This window comes from Chanodichthys erythropterus, chromosome 13 (assembly GCF_024489055.1).
Source record: "Chanodichthys erythropterus isolate Z2021 chromosome 13, ASM2448905v1, whole genome shotgun sequence".
In the NCBI taxonomy this organism is placed as follows: domain Eukaryota; kingdom Metazoa; phylum Chordata; class Actinopteri; order Cypriniformes; family Xenocyprididae; genus Chanodichthys; species Chanodichthys erythropterus.
Genome location: NC_090233.1, coordinates 17,766,071 through 17,781,589, shown reverse-complemented (window position 1 = coordinate 17,781,589; position 15,519 = coordinate 17,766,071). Strand labels below are relative to the sequence as shown.

At 35.6% G+C, this 15,519-nt stretch overlaps 1 protein-coding gene across 1 annotated transcript; it reads right to left on the bottom strand.

The window, feature by feature from the left end:
* Window positions 1–194: 194 nt before the first annotated feature.
* prlrb (prolactin receptor b) lies at window positions 195–14,387 on the bottom strand. Its single transcript, XM_067405994.1, has 9 exons — window positions 14,159–14,387; window positions 9,670–9,741; window positions 9,107–9,239; window positions 7,725–7,894; window positions 5,297–5,481; window positions 4,774–4,915; window positions 4,283–4,382; window positions 3,858–3,927; window positions 195–3,405 (listed from the first exon to the last, which is right to left on the bottom strand). Exons 2-9 carry the CDS (start codon window positions 9,734–9,736, stop codon window positions 2,782–2,784), a joined length of 1,491 nt encoding a protein of 496 aa, XP_067262095.1. The 5' UTR covers window positions 9,737–9,741; window positions 14,159–14,387; the 3' UTR covers window positions 195–2,781.
* Between the last annotated feature and the right edge of the window lie 1,132 nt (window positions 14,388–15,519).

The window sequence follows — 15,519 nt, the reverse complement described above, 5'->3', positions numbered from 1 at the left end:
TCAAATGAAATCTAACCCTACCACAAAAATCTGACTTAGGGCTACAAATTTGTTTATAGGCTATAATTGAGAAAGTGAAAAGAATGTTAATTGATCTGGAATAAACCACCACTTCTTGGCCAAACCAGTTCTTTGACTCAGAAGTGCTGCTTTTAAGTTTCATCTAGCTATAAATTTAATAAAGAAAATATTCAGCTTTTTAGTTATATAACTTTCTATTTTAGCTTAAGACAATTTTGTTGCAAAACTGGTGTTTATTGAAATAAAACCTTTTAGCAAGCATCTGGACTTTTTGCATTACACATGCCATTGTCAGTGAAAGAATGTGAGGAGCTCATGCTAGACACCAATGCACCGCTGTGCTAACATTTTCCACCCACAACTTAATTTTCTTGTATTAAATGTCTTGAGCATGACAGTCACATGACAAACAAAATGCTTGTACCACAATGGGTGGTATAAAAACAAAAACAAATGGCTTACATTCCAATTTAAACTACACAAAAAAGCTGTACAATGGTACTAGAATTTTCTTTCATGCTGAACTGAATGCTTGTCCTTGTATAGTGTTAAGTCAATGTTTGACTTAAAGTAACTCTTTACTGCTGCACTGCAGACCATAAATGTTTCGTGATGAGACCAGCTGACCCGCCTATGTCTGCCGCCGTAACTAGCTCCTCTGAGGCTGTCGATATAAGATTAAAACATCAAAGGCCTGCCAGACCATTCTGCGCTCACTGCCCTTGTGTTTGGTTAAGCATTGACAGTAGCTAGGCTTTGACAACCATTTCGCACTAGCATTTTAAACGCATCTAATATATTATTTGACATTAGTCTTAATTCTTGTTATTGTCTTTAAGAGTTTCCAAGTTCATATAGTTGAAAATCAGAAGGATGTATCACAGTCTGTTTAGGCAAAAATGAGTATAGATTGTTGCCAATTTTAACATTGAATCAGTGTTATAAATCAACATTAAGTATAAATAAAATGCATTGTGAGCAGCAACATACAAATAGTAGATCTAGTTCAATAAATACACAGTAAAATCATTAGACCAAAGAAATCTCACACTTTTTATATTCATAGTATCATTGTGAATAAATATACAAAAGGCGCTTTGCTGCATATTAAAATGTGTTTTCCTTAAAACTATACAAATGCTTAACAACAATCAAATTGAAAAGATCAGGACCAGCAAAAGCATTAAGAAAAGTGCCAGGTCTTTAGAGGGACTGGTGAAACTCCATTGTGGTGTTTTATATGTCTGCTATGAGGTAGTAGGTTGAAGAAACATTTCGAGGGGTTTAACAATTAATTTAATTATGTTTAGTGGGGTATTTTTTAACAGCTGTTGGTCGATGTGTAAAATAGTTTAGAATGAAGCTGCCTTTTAATCTCCTTTACGTCAGCTTCCTGTTTTTAGCATAAATTACCCACAGAAACTGTTCTGTTTTTGTGCAAACCTTAGCTGGGGTTGTGCAAATTGACAGATACGAAATAACATGGGTGCGTTTCACAGTATCGGTAGAAAACTACGGTTGCCAACATGTTCAATGATTTGGTGTTTCCCAAAACTTAGATCATGCTCTTGAGCAAAATAAGCAAGGTAATGTAGTACAATTTATATCTTTAATTCCATATATACATTCACCGGCCACTTTATTAGGTACAACTGCTCAATAACACAAATATCTAATCAGCCAATCATGTCAGCAACTCAATGCATTTAGGCATGTAGATATGGTCAAGACGATCTGCTGGTTCAAACTGAGCATCAGAATGGGGATGAAAGTTGATTTAAGTGACTTTCAATGTGGCATGGTTGTTGATGCCAGACAGGCTGGTCTGTGTATTTCAGAAACTGCTGATCTACTGGGATTTTTACGCACAATCATCTCTAGGGTTTACAGAGAATGGTTCGAAGGATATCCAGTGAGTAACCTTGTTAATGCCAGAGGTCAGAAAAGAATGGTTCAAGCTGATAGAAAGGCAACAGTGACCACAGTGAACCCATCTTCAGATGACTACTTCCAGCAGGATAACGCCATGTCACAAAGCTCAAATCATCTCAAACTGGTTTCTTGAACATGAACATCCAATAGAGCACCTTTGGGATGTGGTGGCACAGGAGATTCGCATCATCAAATCTGAATAAACTTTGTGACCAAAATCTCTGACGAATGTTCCCAGCACCTTGTTGAATCTAAAACACAAAGAATTAAGGCAGTTCTGAAGGCAAAACTGGGTCCAACCCCGTACTAGCAAGGTGTACCTAATATAGTGGCCTGTGAGTATATACAAATTTCATTCTACGTCTTTTAGTTTGGAAAGACAATGAAAGCACTGTTTTTGAAGAGAGCGTGTGTGAATGTGCTCTAGCGACCCAGAATTTAATCAAACATCGGGAAATAAAGCAAAGTAATGGCAAACAAAAATACTGAAGTCCCTCTGATGCCATATTCATTATTTACAGCAATATGACATTAATTCAGTCTTGAACCGATTCATTAGCAGAAGTTATTAGTTTAAACAATTGTAGATTGTTGAGCCAACATGGTTCGAATAACAAATGAGTGGTTTCGGGAAACAATCACGAGTAGCTAGTTAATTGCATTGTACTATAGTAGTTAAGCAGCAAATTATGTCATTGTATGGGAAACACACCACAGATTTCTGAAAGAACCCTTCTCACATCTCTACTAACAAAGTGCTTGATAGTTTGAACAGGACACTACAAGACAAAATAGTCCCAAACCTCTAAAGTTGAAGTCACAAAATAGTCAAGATGTACTTGAAAATGTTGTCACGGTTTCCATGTATCCCAGAGGTTCGATGACACCTCCAGTTTCCTCAGCTCCACAAGTTTTGTCACATTTGACCTCTTTGTGTCCCTGTACAGGGATGCTGTCTTGTAGTACAAGGATATTATCACTGATAACATCACTGACCACACTGTAGTCCTCCCCTACCAGGGGCTTCTGTTCCCGTTTCTCTTCGTCAACTTCCACGTACCCTGTAAATCTAGCAGGGGTGATGCTGACATGCTCACGTTTGCAATCGGAGATCATTTGAGTGTTTTGGTCCTGAGCTTTTACTGATGAGCCATTGGAATCAAGATGAAGTCCTTGTTGAAGATCTCCAAAGACAGCACTTAGCTGACTGGAGACAATCCCAGGGTGGGCCTGCTCACTTAGTGTAGCGTTTAGCCCCTGGATGCTGTTTTGTGCAGAATCTGAGGCACAGTTTTCTTTATTTTGGGACTCAAGACGAGCTTTGCTATCAGACTCTGCTTCCTCGTCATAGTCGGAGACCACGAGATACTCCACTTGACGGTCTGAGCTCTGGGCTATTTGGGGATATCCCAGAGTAACCAGAGCACTGAAGATCTCCTCAGACTTCCCACTCTGTGAAATGAAAAGTAAAATGACCTTTGTATTTTGGCACAGCAGTTTTGTGGAGTCAATTCATTGTCGGTTGGAAATGTTTATTTTTTTTGTGACCATGACAGAATGAAGAAGAACATCTCAGTATTGTTTTGTGAAACTTTCACAATGTAATACAAAGAGGCTGTTATTGAGAAATTGTTTAAAAAAAAAACTGATATTGGATTTAACAGCAAACCCACAGCATGGCAAAAAGAGTGAGTCTTAAAGGCACAACAGCAAAAATGGCTCATTTTAAATCATGAGTGTTTTTGGCTTTTTCTTTTACTAATGTCAGAGCTATCCTGTAAATAAAAACAAAGTAAAACTAAACTGCACATTTTATTAAATAATCAATTAAATAATAAAGTTATGCATAATATGGCCTCTTTAACAAGCTAGACATGCACAAATTATAGGATTGTCTGCTGTACCTTAAGGAGCTGAGTATCTAAGCCACTGATCTTTGGTTCTGGAACTGGTGGCAGTAAAAAATGCTTCACCCTAGAGAAGGATACGGAAATGCATAACAGAACTTTTTAACCTGAATCTTGCAGTTATTTCAGCTGAAAAAAAAACATTTCATTATGCTGCTTTATGTATCAAACACGTTTTATAGCAGAAATAGTTTTACCATTTACACGTTGTTATTCTTCTAGTTATTGACCTATAGTGGCTAATGAATCCTGCACATCCACAAGAAAACTGAGTTGAAAAATAAGGTGGATTCACTAATATGTTAATGTTCAATTTGTGTCATACATTAAGGTATAGTATTCTGGATTCTGAAGGATCTTTTATGCACAGGCATTAGTGTAAACCCATTTGTCTTTGTGATGAGGTAGGATGTCATGCTTACCGTTTCATCTTGACTGTCAGCACTCCTGCAGTCAGCAGGAAAATGATGACAGTTAGACTGATGGCAAGGATCATAACTGCATTCTGTGTGTCAGACATATCTGCAATAAAAGAAACATAAAGACTTCATCATCCTCCAATGCTGTATATTGAGTTAAAGCGGTCCTAAGATACAAAGCACAAAGTCCACTCCAAAGGGAGTTGTTCTTTACATCAGTAAGCACTGTTTCTGAACTCCTATATATATAAAACATAATTTTTCACATATTTCACATTATTGCACCACCTCTCTTTACTTATATATAAGTATAATTAAAGATAAATATATTTATTTATATATAAATATATTTATACTATAATCTTTATTTATACATGTATTCTTTACTTTATTGTAGCCTGCACACTGTTGTGTAAGGCCAAAAATTCTCAGTAATGTGGAACAATGGCTGGAAGCTGTGAAAGATTGAGTTGCGGTTGCTGGTATCATCTTACTGTCTGGAAGCTGGATGAAAGCGGATGGGCTCCATTCACTCCAGAGGCCTTGGTCTAGTTTGCAGCGCACTTGGATGACGTACTTTGCTCCTGGTTGAGGACTATAGATGCTAAACTCCAACTGTTTTCCAGCATCATATGACTACAAACATAAGAAGTATGTGTCTCAATCATAATTATTACATGGTATCAGAACTATTAAATGCAAAAATTAGCTTCTTAAAACCCAGACCCCCAATATAAATGTAAGATTTTCTTTTTCATAATAAAGTGATAAGTAATTTAAACATAATTTAGAAGCAAATGTATATAAAAAAATATGGAATAATAAAAATAAAAATATAAAAAATATGGAAGTTTCCTTTATGGACCCCAACTTGAAAACCCTGGCCTTAATTAGTGTCAATTTAAAAAATGTCTAATTTTTTATATATATATATATATATATATATATATATATATATATATATATATATATATATATATACAAATCATAAGAACATTGAAATTATTTAAACCTCACCTCCCAACTGCTCCTGTCCTTCTCATCTCCTCTGTTCTCCATTTTTAAGCGAACTTCATATTTGATTGTTACCCATCCTGAGCGGGTGTCTGCGTCATGGGGAGGCGGCCACTGCACCAGGAAATAAGGACTGTTCTTGGTCTGCATCAAAGTTACATTCACATTTTCTGGAGGGTGAGGCTGCACTGTGTGAAAGAAGATGAATCATCTTAAATGACATTCAACGGCACAGACACAATGTTACATGGATGGCTATTCCTCATATGCATCTTGTACACTACCATTCAATTGTATTCATAAAGCACAATTAAAAACAACAACAGTTGACCAATGTGCTGTATAATGTACTAGAAAGAATTATAAATACAATAGAACCCATCATAAGACATAATGGATGTAAAACAGGGCAGACTACAAAGGATATTACAAGTTGTAGGCTAAAGAGAAAAGATTAGATTTTAACTTTGGTTTAAAAATATGTACTGTTGCTGCCATTTTAATAATAGAAATCAGTTAACTGTTCCAAAGTGTACGGCCAAAGCTCTATCACCCCCCTAGATTTTAACTTCAAAGGGGCAAGGCCATTTAAAGGTGTTAAAGAGGATCTTTTCGTTGACTGAGAAACCAAAGACTGTTACTGAGTTTTTGAAATGAGCGCATGCGTAAGAATAACCCCCCCTCCTTTCGTGGGAACACCTCCCAAAACTTGTGCACGAGTATTGGAACACGAGTGTTTACCACCGGCATTCGCTGTATCGTTTTAGTGGATTCATTGTGTCGGAATCACTGCAGGTAACTCATAATCTGCAGTTGTTACTCCTGTCTCCTGACAAAAACATTGCATGCGGCGTCTGTGGAGTGTGGAAAGTTACTGGAGCGCGCAGCCGCGCTCGTCTCTCACAAGGAACGTCATGGCAGTGAATGACAAGCAAGAGGGCTGATGTTTTTAAGGCCCTACCTCGTGCACAGATGATGTATATTAATATTATTCCTTTCAGTGCACCTAATAAATAGTCTTTTATCAGTTAGTAAAGACAGTTTCAAGTAATATTTCAAAAATATATAAAACAAAACATCCTCTTTAGCACCTTTAAAGACAAGAGCACTTTAAAATCAATTCTAAAACTTACCGGGAGCCAGTGTAGAGACACAGAGAAATATGGTCACGTCAAAGAGTCGATTGTTGTTTAATACTTTTAAATCAGTAAGAACGCATCAAATTGATCAAAACAAAGTTCAAAATGTTCTGTTTCCACAAAAATATTAAGCAGCACAACAATTTTTCATTGATAATAATTCATTCAGTTAACACTGATGATAACAAGAAATGTTTCTTGAGCACCAAATCAAAATATTATATGATTTCTGAAGGATCATGTGACAGTAAAGACCAGAGTAATGATGTTGAAAATTTAGCTTTGCCATCACAGGAATTAATTAACTTTTTAATATACATTAAAATAGAAAACAGTTATTTTAAATTGTAATAATATTTCACAATATCACTGTATTTTTGATCAAATAAATGCAGCCTTGGCAAACAAAAGAGACGTTTCAAAAACATTAAAAAAAAAAAAGCATACTTTAAACAACTGTATTTATGCTCTTAATGCATTAAAAAAAATCACCCATGTGTTAGAGCATCAACCATATGCCATATGCCAGCACATTCAAGCATCTTCAGTGGGATATTCGATACATGGCTTGGGTTTTGCAGTATGCAAGACACAAACCTGTTCATCCTCATTCTGCTCAGTTAGTCAACCACAGCGGCCTCTGTTTAGTGCCATTTAGTACTTTTCCATTCCACTCAGATGCTCTAAAAGTCATCACCGTTTAACTCGCCGTTACAGATGGATAAGCCCAGTGCACACACACATTTCTTGCAGGAACTGAACTGGTTTAGGGGAAATTGTAACTAAACTATAAGTGCACATGCACTGTTATCTGCCTTGTGTTCTAGTATGATGATCTAATTGAAAGTAATAAAAGTTCAAATGTTTCACCATGAGGAAATTAGGCTGATTTTGCTGCGTGTGCCTTTATGTAGCTGTAGGCAAGTTTTATATCAGGGATGGGATGGGCAAGTTTTGTATCAGGGATAAACCTCAAAATTCGAACCTATGTCTTCAGGATTCCTTGAAAATTACAGGCAGGTGTGTTTGAATAGGGATGGAGCTAAACTCTGCAGGACAGTGGCCCTCCAGGGCCGAGGCTGCCCATCCCTGTTTTATATACACTATATTTAGCAGGCAACTCACTGCACTGTGGCTGTTGTCAAAACAACCCTGAAACTGGCCTCTGTAGTAAAACATCATTAACCATACATGCATGCTCAGTATACACTAGGGGCGTTTTGCAAGCACATAAAAACAAATCCATTTTTGGATGCATTTTAATATTTTGTAAACACGATAAATCAACTCACCAATATCCATAACATCAACTTCCACAGATTCTGAATAGGCTTTTCCCAGTGTATTGGAGGCCACCACTGTGATGTTGTATATGATCCAAATAGATGTGTGCCGCTTATCAAAATAACAGGAATTGTTTCCCGCCTTATGATAATCTGGGCATTCAAAGACTTCCACAGAGCTGAAAAAGTTTATTGATGGTTTAAATATTGAAATTGATGACATAACTTTTGGACAACAGATGAACCAAAACCTGAGATTTATTGTTATAAAATATGTAAACATGAACTCATACACATGAACTCATGTTTATTAATAAATGTGTGTGCTGTACAAATGATCTGGAAAAACATATTTAGAGAATAGCAAAAAAATGAAATTCCAGAAATATGAGAGCTACATATATACAGTACTGTTTAAAAGTTTGAGATCAGTAATAAGCTTTTCAAAGAAATTAATTTTATTCAGTAAAAATGCATTAAAATGATCAAAAGTGATGGTAAAGACATTTATAATGTTACAAAAGATTTCTATTTAAAATAATTGCTGATCCTTCAAATTCATCAACAAATCCTAAAAAATGTGTCATGGTTTTCCTAAAAGTTGAAGCAGCACAGCTGTTTTCAATATTGATAATGATAAAGAAATGTTTCTTGCATAATAGAATGATTTCTGAAGGATCACGTGACACTGAAGACTGGATTAATGATGCTGAAAATTCAGCTTTGCCATCACAGGAATAAATTATGTTTTTAAATATATTACACTAGAAAACAGCTCTTTTAAATTGAAATAATGTTTCACAATATTACTGTATTTTTAATCAAATAAATGCCATCTTGGTGAACATAAAAGACTTCTTTCAAAAACATTAAAAAATCTTACCAACCCCAAACAATAGAATATCTCAATAACAGTATGAAATCATGGGATATTTTATTGAGACAACTAAAGCATTTATTATAAACTGCTAAAGCATTCAGTGAGGCAACTATCCATGTTTTGATACAGGGAAAAAATAATGTAACCACAAATCTTTTTTTGATGGCAACTTAAAGGGTTAATTCACCCAAAAATGATGAGATTGTTGAATAAAGTTGGGGTTTTTGTTTTGTTTTTTGCGCATAAAAAGTATTCTCGTCACTTCATAACATCAAGGTTGAACCACTGTAGTCACATGGACTATTTTAACGATGTCTTTACTACCTTTCTGGACCTTAAATGTGGTAATTTCATTGCTTTCTATGGCAGATAAAAAAAATAAAAAAAACTCGGATTTCATCAAAAGTATCTTAATTTGTGTTCTGAAGAAGAACAAAGGTCTTTTGTGTGAACTAACCCTTTAAGTTCAAAGGTGATGATGATGATGAACAGTGATGTAGGTTGCACAAACCTCTCTTTTCTGTAATACAGGTGGTAGCTGGTGGGCAATCCACCAGTTGATCCAGGCTCCCACCAGCACGTAAAGGTCTCTTTCTCAGGCGACCGACATTTTGTTAGTCTGGGCCTCCCTGGAGGAGAATGACCTGAAGAGATATTGTAATTGAAGAGTATATGATGATATCTGTAAAAAGCCTATTATAGAAGACCGTATTATTCTGGAAATAGTCCAAATGTTGTGTGTTGAAACATGCTTATAGGTATTTCTTACTGAAACATAAAATGTATTATTAAAAACCATACTTATAGAAACTTTGGTAAATTCTTTGAATTCTACTTGGTTAAACTCAATATAGAATAAAAAAAACTGCACACTATTTGCCACATCCATTCAAATTCAGGAATTCAGTTCTGAATGGCACACAAACCTGATGTACTGTATATAAACAAAAGGCCTCCGGATTATTACATTATAGATTTTAAATTTATAGTTTTACAGCAACTGTCTGAATTGCAGTTATACAGCTACTGTCTGAACTGATTGGCTGAATTTATAGTCCTGCCTTGCTCACTTACACATGCTGTGTGGGATCCAAGAGAGAAGCCACATCAGAGTCAGCGCCTGCTCTGCATCTCTCCGCATTTTTCCTGCAGGAGAAATAAATGTCCACAAAGTCAATAAGGTGTCCACACCAAGCACGTTAAGTACCACCTGTAGAGTTTGTTTCTACTTTAAACATCAATCTAGACATGCAAAACAACCACTTAGCATGTGTAAACACCTTCACTCATCACAACAGCTAAAAGGTCATTATGTGTACAATTGCTTTGAGTTAACTAACTCTATGCCAAGATTTAAAAAAAAAAAAAAAAAGATGATTTCATTCTCCTCTGATTTCATGAATAATGGCCATGATGGCATTAGCGGATTTTTTATTTTTTTTTTTATAAATAGACAGTAGATTATTTTTGGCACAGACTTTCTGTCTCAGCTAAGTAAAATGATGACGAAAAGTGACATTTTGATTTGATAAGACTCTTCTGATTATGAGAGCAGGATGATCGCAAACACTAATTCACACTAGAAATGAATTTTCAAAATCATAAACAATTGGGTCAGTGACGAATAAGGTTAAAAAAGTGTAAAGAATAAAAGTCTAAAAAACATAATGGAGATATAATTCATTTCAATGTTTTATGAAGTGTTAAAGGATTAGTTCACTTTCAAATGAACATTTCCTGATAATTTACTCACCCCCATGTCATCCAAGATGTTCATGTCTTTCTTTCTTCAGTTGAAATGAAATTAAGGTTTTTGATGAAAACATTCCAGGATTTTTCTCCTTATAGTGGACTTCAGTGGCCTCCAAACGGTTGAAGGTCAAAATTACTGTTTCATTGCCGCTTCAATGCATTCTTCACGATCCCAGACGAGAACTAAGGGTCTTATCTAGAGAAACCAACACTCATTTTCTAAAAAAAAAAATACAATTTTATTCATTTTAACCATAAATGCTCATCTTGAACTAGCTCTCTTCTTCTCTATTTGAATTCCAGCAGTGTAGGCACTGCTAAGTCTATTACTGCCCTCCACAGGTCAAAGTTTGAACTAAATTGTCATATACAATATGCTAGTGCAAGTACGTAACAATTAGTTCAAACTTTGACCTGTGGAGGGCAGTAATACACTTAGCAGCGTCTACACTGCTGGAATTCTAATAGAGAAGAAGAAGAAGAAGAAGAAGAGAGCTAGTTCAAGATGAGCATTTATGGTGAAAAAGTATATAATTTTTAATTGTTTTTAGAAAATGAGTGTTGGTTTCTCTAGATAAGACTCTTATTCCTCGTCTGGGATCGTGTAGAACGCTTTGAAGCGGCAATGAAACTGTAATTTTGACCTTCAGCCGTTTGGAGGCTATTGAAGTCCACTATATGGAGAATAATCCTGGAATGTTTTCATCAAAAAACTTAATTTCTTTTTGACTGAAGAAACATCTTGACATCTAAACATCTTGGATGACATGGGGGTGAGTAAATTATCTAAAAATTTAATTTGAAAGTGAACTAATGCTTTAACAATGAGATTATGTTGTTTTTATAATCAATTAACACTGCTTTTGTCCTTTTTTACAAGATGGACAAAATTTGTCACCAAAAAAGTCCTACGGTTTAACCAAAATTTTGGTTTTACCAAATTACACTTTTGGTTATACCGAATGACGATAATTTCAGACAATGCTAATAGGCTGATATCTAGATAGCTAGCTAGTTAGCTTGTTAGCTAGCAAAAGGACAATCAAACATTTTATATTTAGTACAAGTTTTTAAAATATTACAATATTTTCCATGTTTTATAGCGGTTGTACCGAATGACCTGATGTTTCGGGATATGTATATGAGCAAGTGAAAACATGGAATTTTTCAAATCATTAAGAGAGACTTAGTTACTTTGCTTCATGACCCTGTGGTCCTTTGCAGGTGTCTGAATGATGTCATATCCTGTCACATGATACTGACCGCATGACTTGATCCAAAATGGTCCCTTTATATTGGTTACTCCGAATGACAATGAAATTCAATGAAATTCATTTTTTAGGACATTCTTTCTCATAACAAAGCAATGACTTCTACACATAATTTTAATACCATTTTGCATGATGTTATAAAATCATGCCAGAATAAAAAATATATACATTTATTAAATTTTAAGATATTTTAATCACTAATGAAATGGCTGTATTGGCATTTGGATGGATAAACATGATCTTTTGACACTTCAAAATCTTTAATAGTCAAGTCAAGTCACCTTTATTTATATAGCGCTTTCTACAATGCAGATTGTGTCAAAGCAGCTTACATTGATAATTGGTATATAATTTTTCCATTTAAAGAATAGTGTCAATGCAGGCAGATCAGAAGCACTGTTGAATAAATGTCAAGGATACTGTTGAATATCAAATGTCAAGTCAAATTAAATTAAATTAATACACCTTTATATGTAGCAAAATAAAAATAAAACCTTTTGGATTCAATAAAAGTGATCTAGTTGTATTACCTTAGATACTTTAGATGTCAGATCTTTGTTTTTTTGTTATTATTAGGGACTTTGGATTAAAAAAACAAAGACCCGTCACGACATTGACCCAATTACGTTTTCTATTTGACCTGAAAAAGCACATCATAGTCAGAGATGTTTAACACAGAAAAATAAACATTTATTTCTGACAAAATGCACAACACCAGGCATCAACAAAAGAATTGAGCAGGTGCAGAGAGGTGACTTAATGGAAAGTTACTGCCTTGGAAATGATGAGTTCCAATGAGAGACACAGCTTGAAAGGGCCATCAATCTGCTTTGTTTTTGGATCATTTTTAGAAACACATGGCAACAATATCTTGTAGAATATAAATACAATTCACCGACTGCATTTTGTGCGTACATGTTTTAGTTTCCATGAACATGCCATCAGCTTTATTTACAAACTTATAAGATCATGCAATGAACTCAGTATAAATCCGACAAGCTATTGTCTGTGGTCAGTACAGTCCTTTATTTTCTCACATTATATGCATATTGAGAAGGAAGTGGGCTGAAGTCCAGGTTTAAATGACCTCAAAACATTTGACATTAACTTTCTGTTTCAGTGCCAAAACAGTATAATTATATTCAGCTTGGCAGCAGCAAGACTTACAGAACAACTGACAAGTAACAATATACAGTTCAACATTTTACATAATATACATTCTTATATATTCCTAAAATCATACATATTATATATATATATATATATATATATATATATATACGGGTAAAGTTAGTGACAGGTTTGGTGGTATGGGTAGGTTTAAGTGTGGGTTAATGTGCAAGGGATGGGTCAACAGTGTAATTATAAATGTTATTACAGAAATTAATTAGAGATCTAATTACATGCAGGTGTTTTTAAATTTAAGTACATTGTATAAGTGCATTGTATCAAATGATTAATTTAAATGTAAGTACAGTAATTAAGGCCACCTAATATAAAGTGGGACCAAATATTCATCCTTAAAGCCCACATGTTTACTAAACCAAATAAAGAAAGAGGCAAGTGCCAACAAAATGTATAAACAGTCTAAAGACTTGTCAATCGATACATATTTTGCAACAGGCACCACAAAAGTCTACTCTACAAATCTCTTCAGCTGATGCTCAAAACATTACTAGGGAACAGCAAACTACCGCACTACTATAATGAGTCTACACAAACCCCAGTCTCATTTGGTCTCTTCTCCAGGGGCCAATTTTGCCACTGCATTCTTACTGATAACAATGTGATAGCCATAAACAAAAACATACTGTATTGCTTCAGTAAGCTGAGACAACACAGGTCAGACAGTCAACCCATGATCCCAGGTCAACCCAGTTGAACAAAAAATGTAGGCTACTATTTTGAAGATAGAGGAGATTATGTAATGCACAGCTCTGGTTCTGTGTTCACTGTGATTTTGCCAAGACAGACATGTTCCTGGATCAACATATTTTGTTGATCCTGGAACAAAATTCCTGTCTGTAAACCATGTCCCTAACCCTAACCCATAATTTATCCCTAAAATCAGAGGGAAATAATAGGTGACACTTAACCCTGGTTGTAAGCCTAAACTTGACATAAACTGTGAACTTGTCGCTCAAATCTGATTGGTTGATTTAAATGTTGTTCCAGGATCAACAAAGATGCTGATCCAAAAATCTGGTTCACCATGGCTTTATTTATTAACCTTATTTAAACAGTCATTATAAAGAAAAAAACTAGGCCTACGTAAAATAATATTGATTATGACGGAGACATTTAAATATGTAGATGCAACAATCCAAGAATTACAAAAGAATAGTGCAAGTCATAAGGACGCAGCTGCTTGCTGCTATTTAATAATCCTTGCAATTCTACATGAAATATAGGTTTGATCCTGGTATTACCGCACAGAAGGAAAATAACTACTTCCCAAATTACAATAAGTGCATAATGACAGGTCATAACTCTTCAACGAGTTTCCACCACATTATAAATCATTGTAATATCGAACTCACCTGGATCAGCCACCCAATCCGTTACCGAAATTACTCTGAAACAGCTTCACCTGTGATTTTCCCATAATCCACATACGTGCTGCATTGTGGACTGTTCCGCTATGAAAACAGTCTCTCTGAAGCGATGGACATCGAAACGCGCACTATGAGAGTGGGAAAGGCAAATACAAAGTCATCCTGTTGACACCGCAGTCCTTCTGAGTCTCCAGTTGCACACAAACAGCCCTAAAGCTGCAGGGAGAGTCTTGAGGAGTGGCATATCTAGTATGATGTTACATCACACACATTACGGGCCAATGACACGGTGTGTTAGAGCAACTGTAAACCAGATGAGTAAAGTTCGTCAATATAAAACAATGATGTTCGCCTTATAAAGCCTCGTCTGAAAGTTTAATATAGTTTTTTATAAAACGGTTTAAAGTTATATGGTGCCTAGGTGGCCAGAAAAAAATACAAAGTGAAAGACAGATACAGACATATGTGCGTTACTAAGTGACTGTTACACTCTCAGGGGGAACAGAAGCTGACACTGGGATGGCACCCTTTAAAAAGGTTCTAATTTAGGTACTAATATTGGACACTTTTGGTACCAATGTAGCCTACTGATATGCAGTGCACTCTTTAGGTACAAAGGTGTACTTTTTGAAATGTTACTGCCTCAGTGACAGCTTTTGTACCTTTTTTTTTCTGAGAGTGTATGGAGTTTTGACTATAACTTTATGTGAGTTGGTCAGTATACTGTAGGTATTCTTAGGGTGTTCTTGCTGCTTTTTGCTAGGTTTTCCTGTAGATAGGCCTTGGCAGTGGTACTCAAGCAGCAGGCCAGGGCCCACTAGAGGGCCTCAGCAAACTCCCAAGGGGACCCCAAGATGACTTTAAATGATTTAAAGGGATAGTTCACCCAAAAATGAAAAATTTATGTTTATCTGCTTACCCCCAGTGCATCCAAGATGTAGGTGACTTTTTCTCTTCAGTAGAATGCAAATTATGATTTTTAACTGCAACCGCTGCCGTCTGTCAGTCAAATAATAGCAGTAGATGGGAACTTCAACTATAACAGTAAATAAAACTTCCTTAGACAAATAAAAATTAAAACCTGTGGCTCGTGACGACACATTAATGTCCTAAGACACGAAACGATCGGTTTGTGCGAGAAACCGAACATTATTTATATAATTTTTACCTCTAATACACCACTATGTCCAACTTCGTTCAGCTTCCTGTTAGTGAGGTCAAAAAACGCGTTCTGGTGACGGAAGTGATGTCTCGCCCATATACTTCAATGAGCGCGAGACATCACTTCCGTTGTCAGAGCGCGATCAGACCTCACTAGCCGGAAGCTGAACGAAGTTGGACATAGT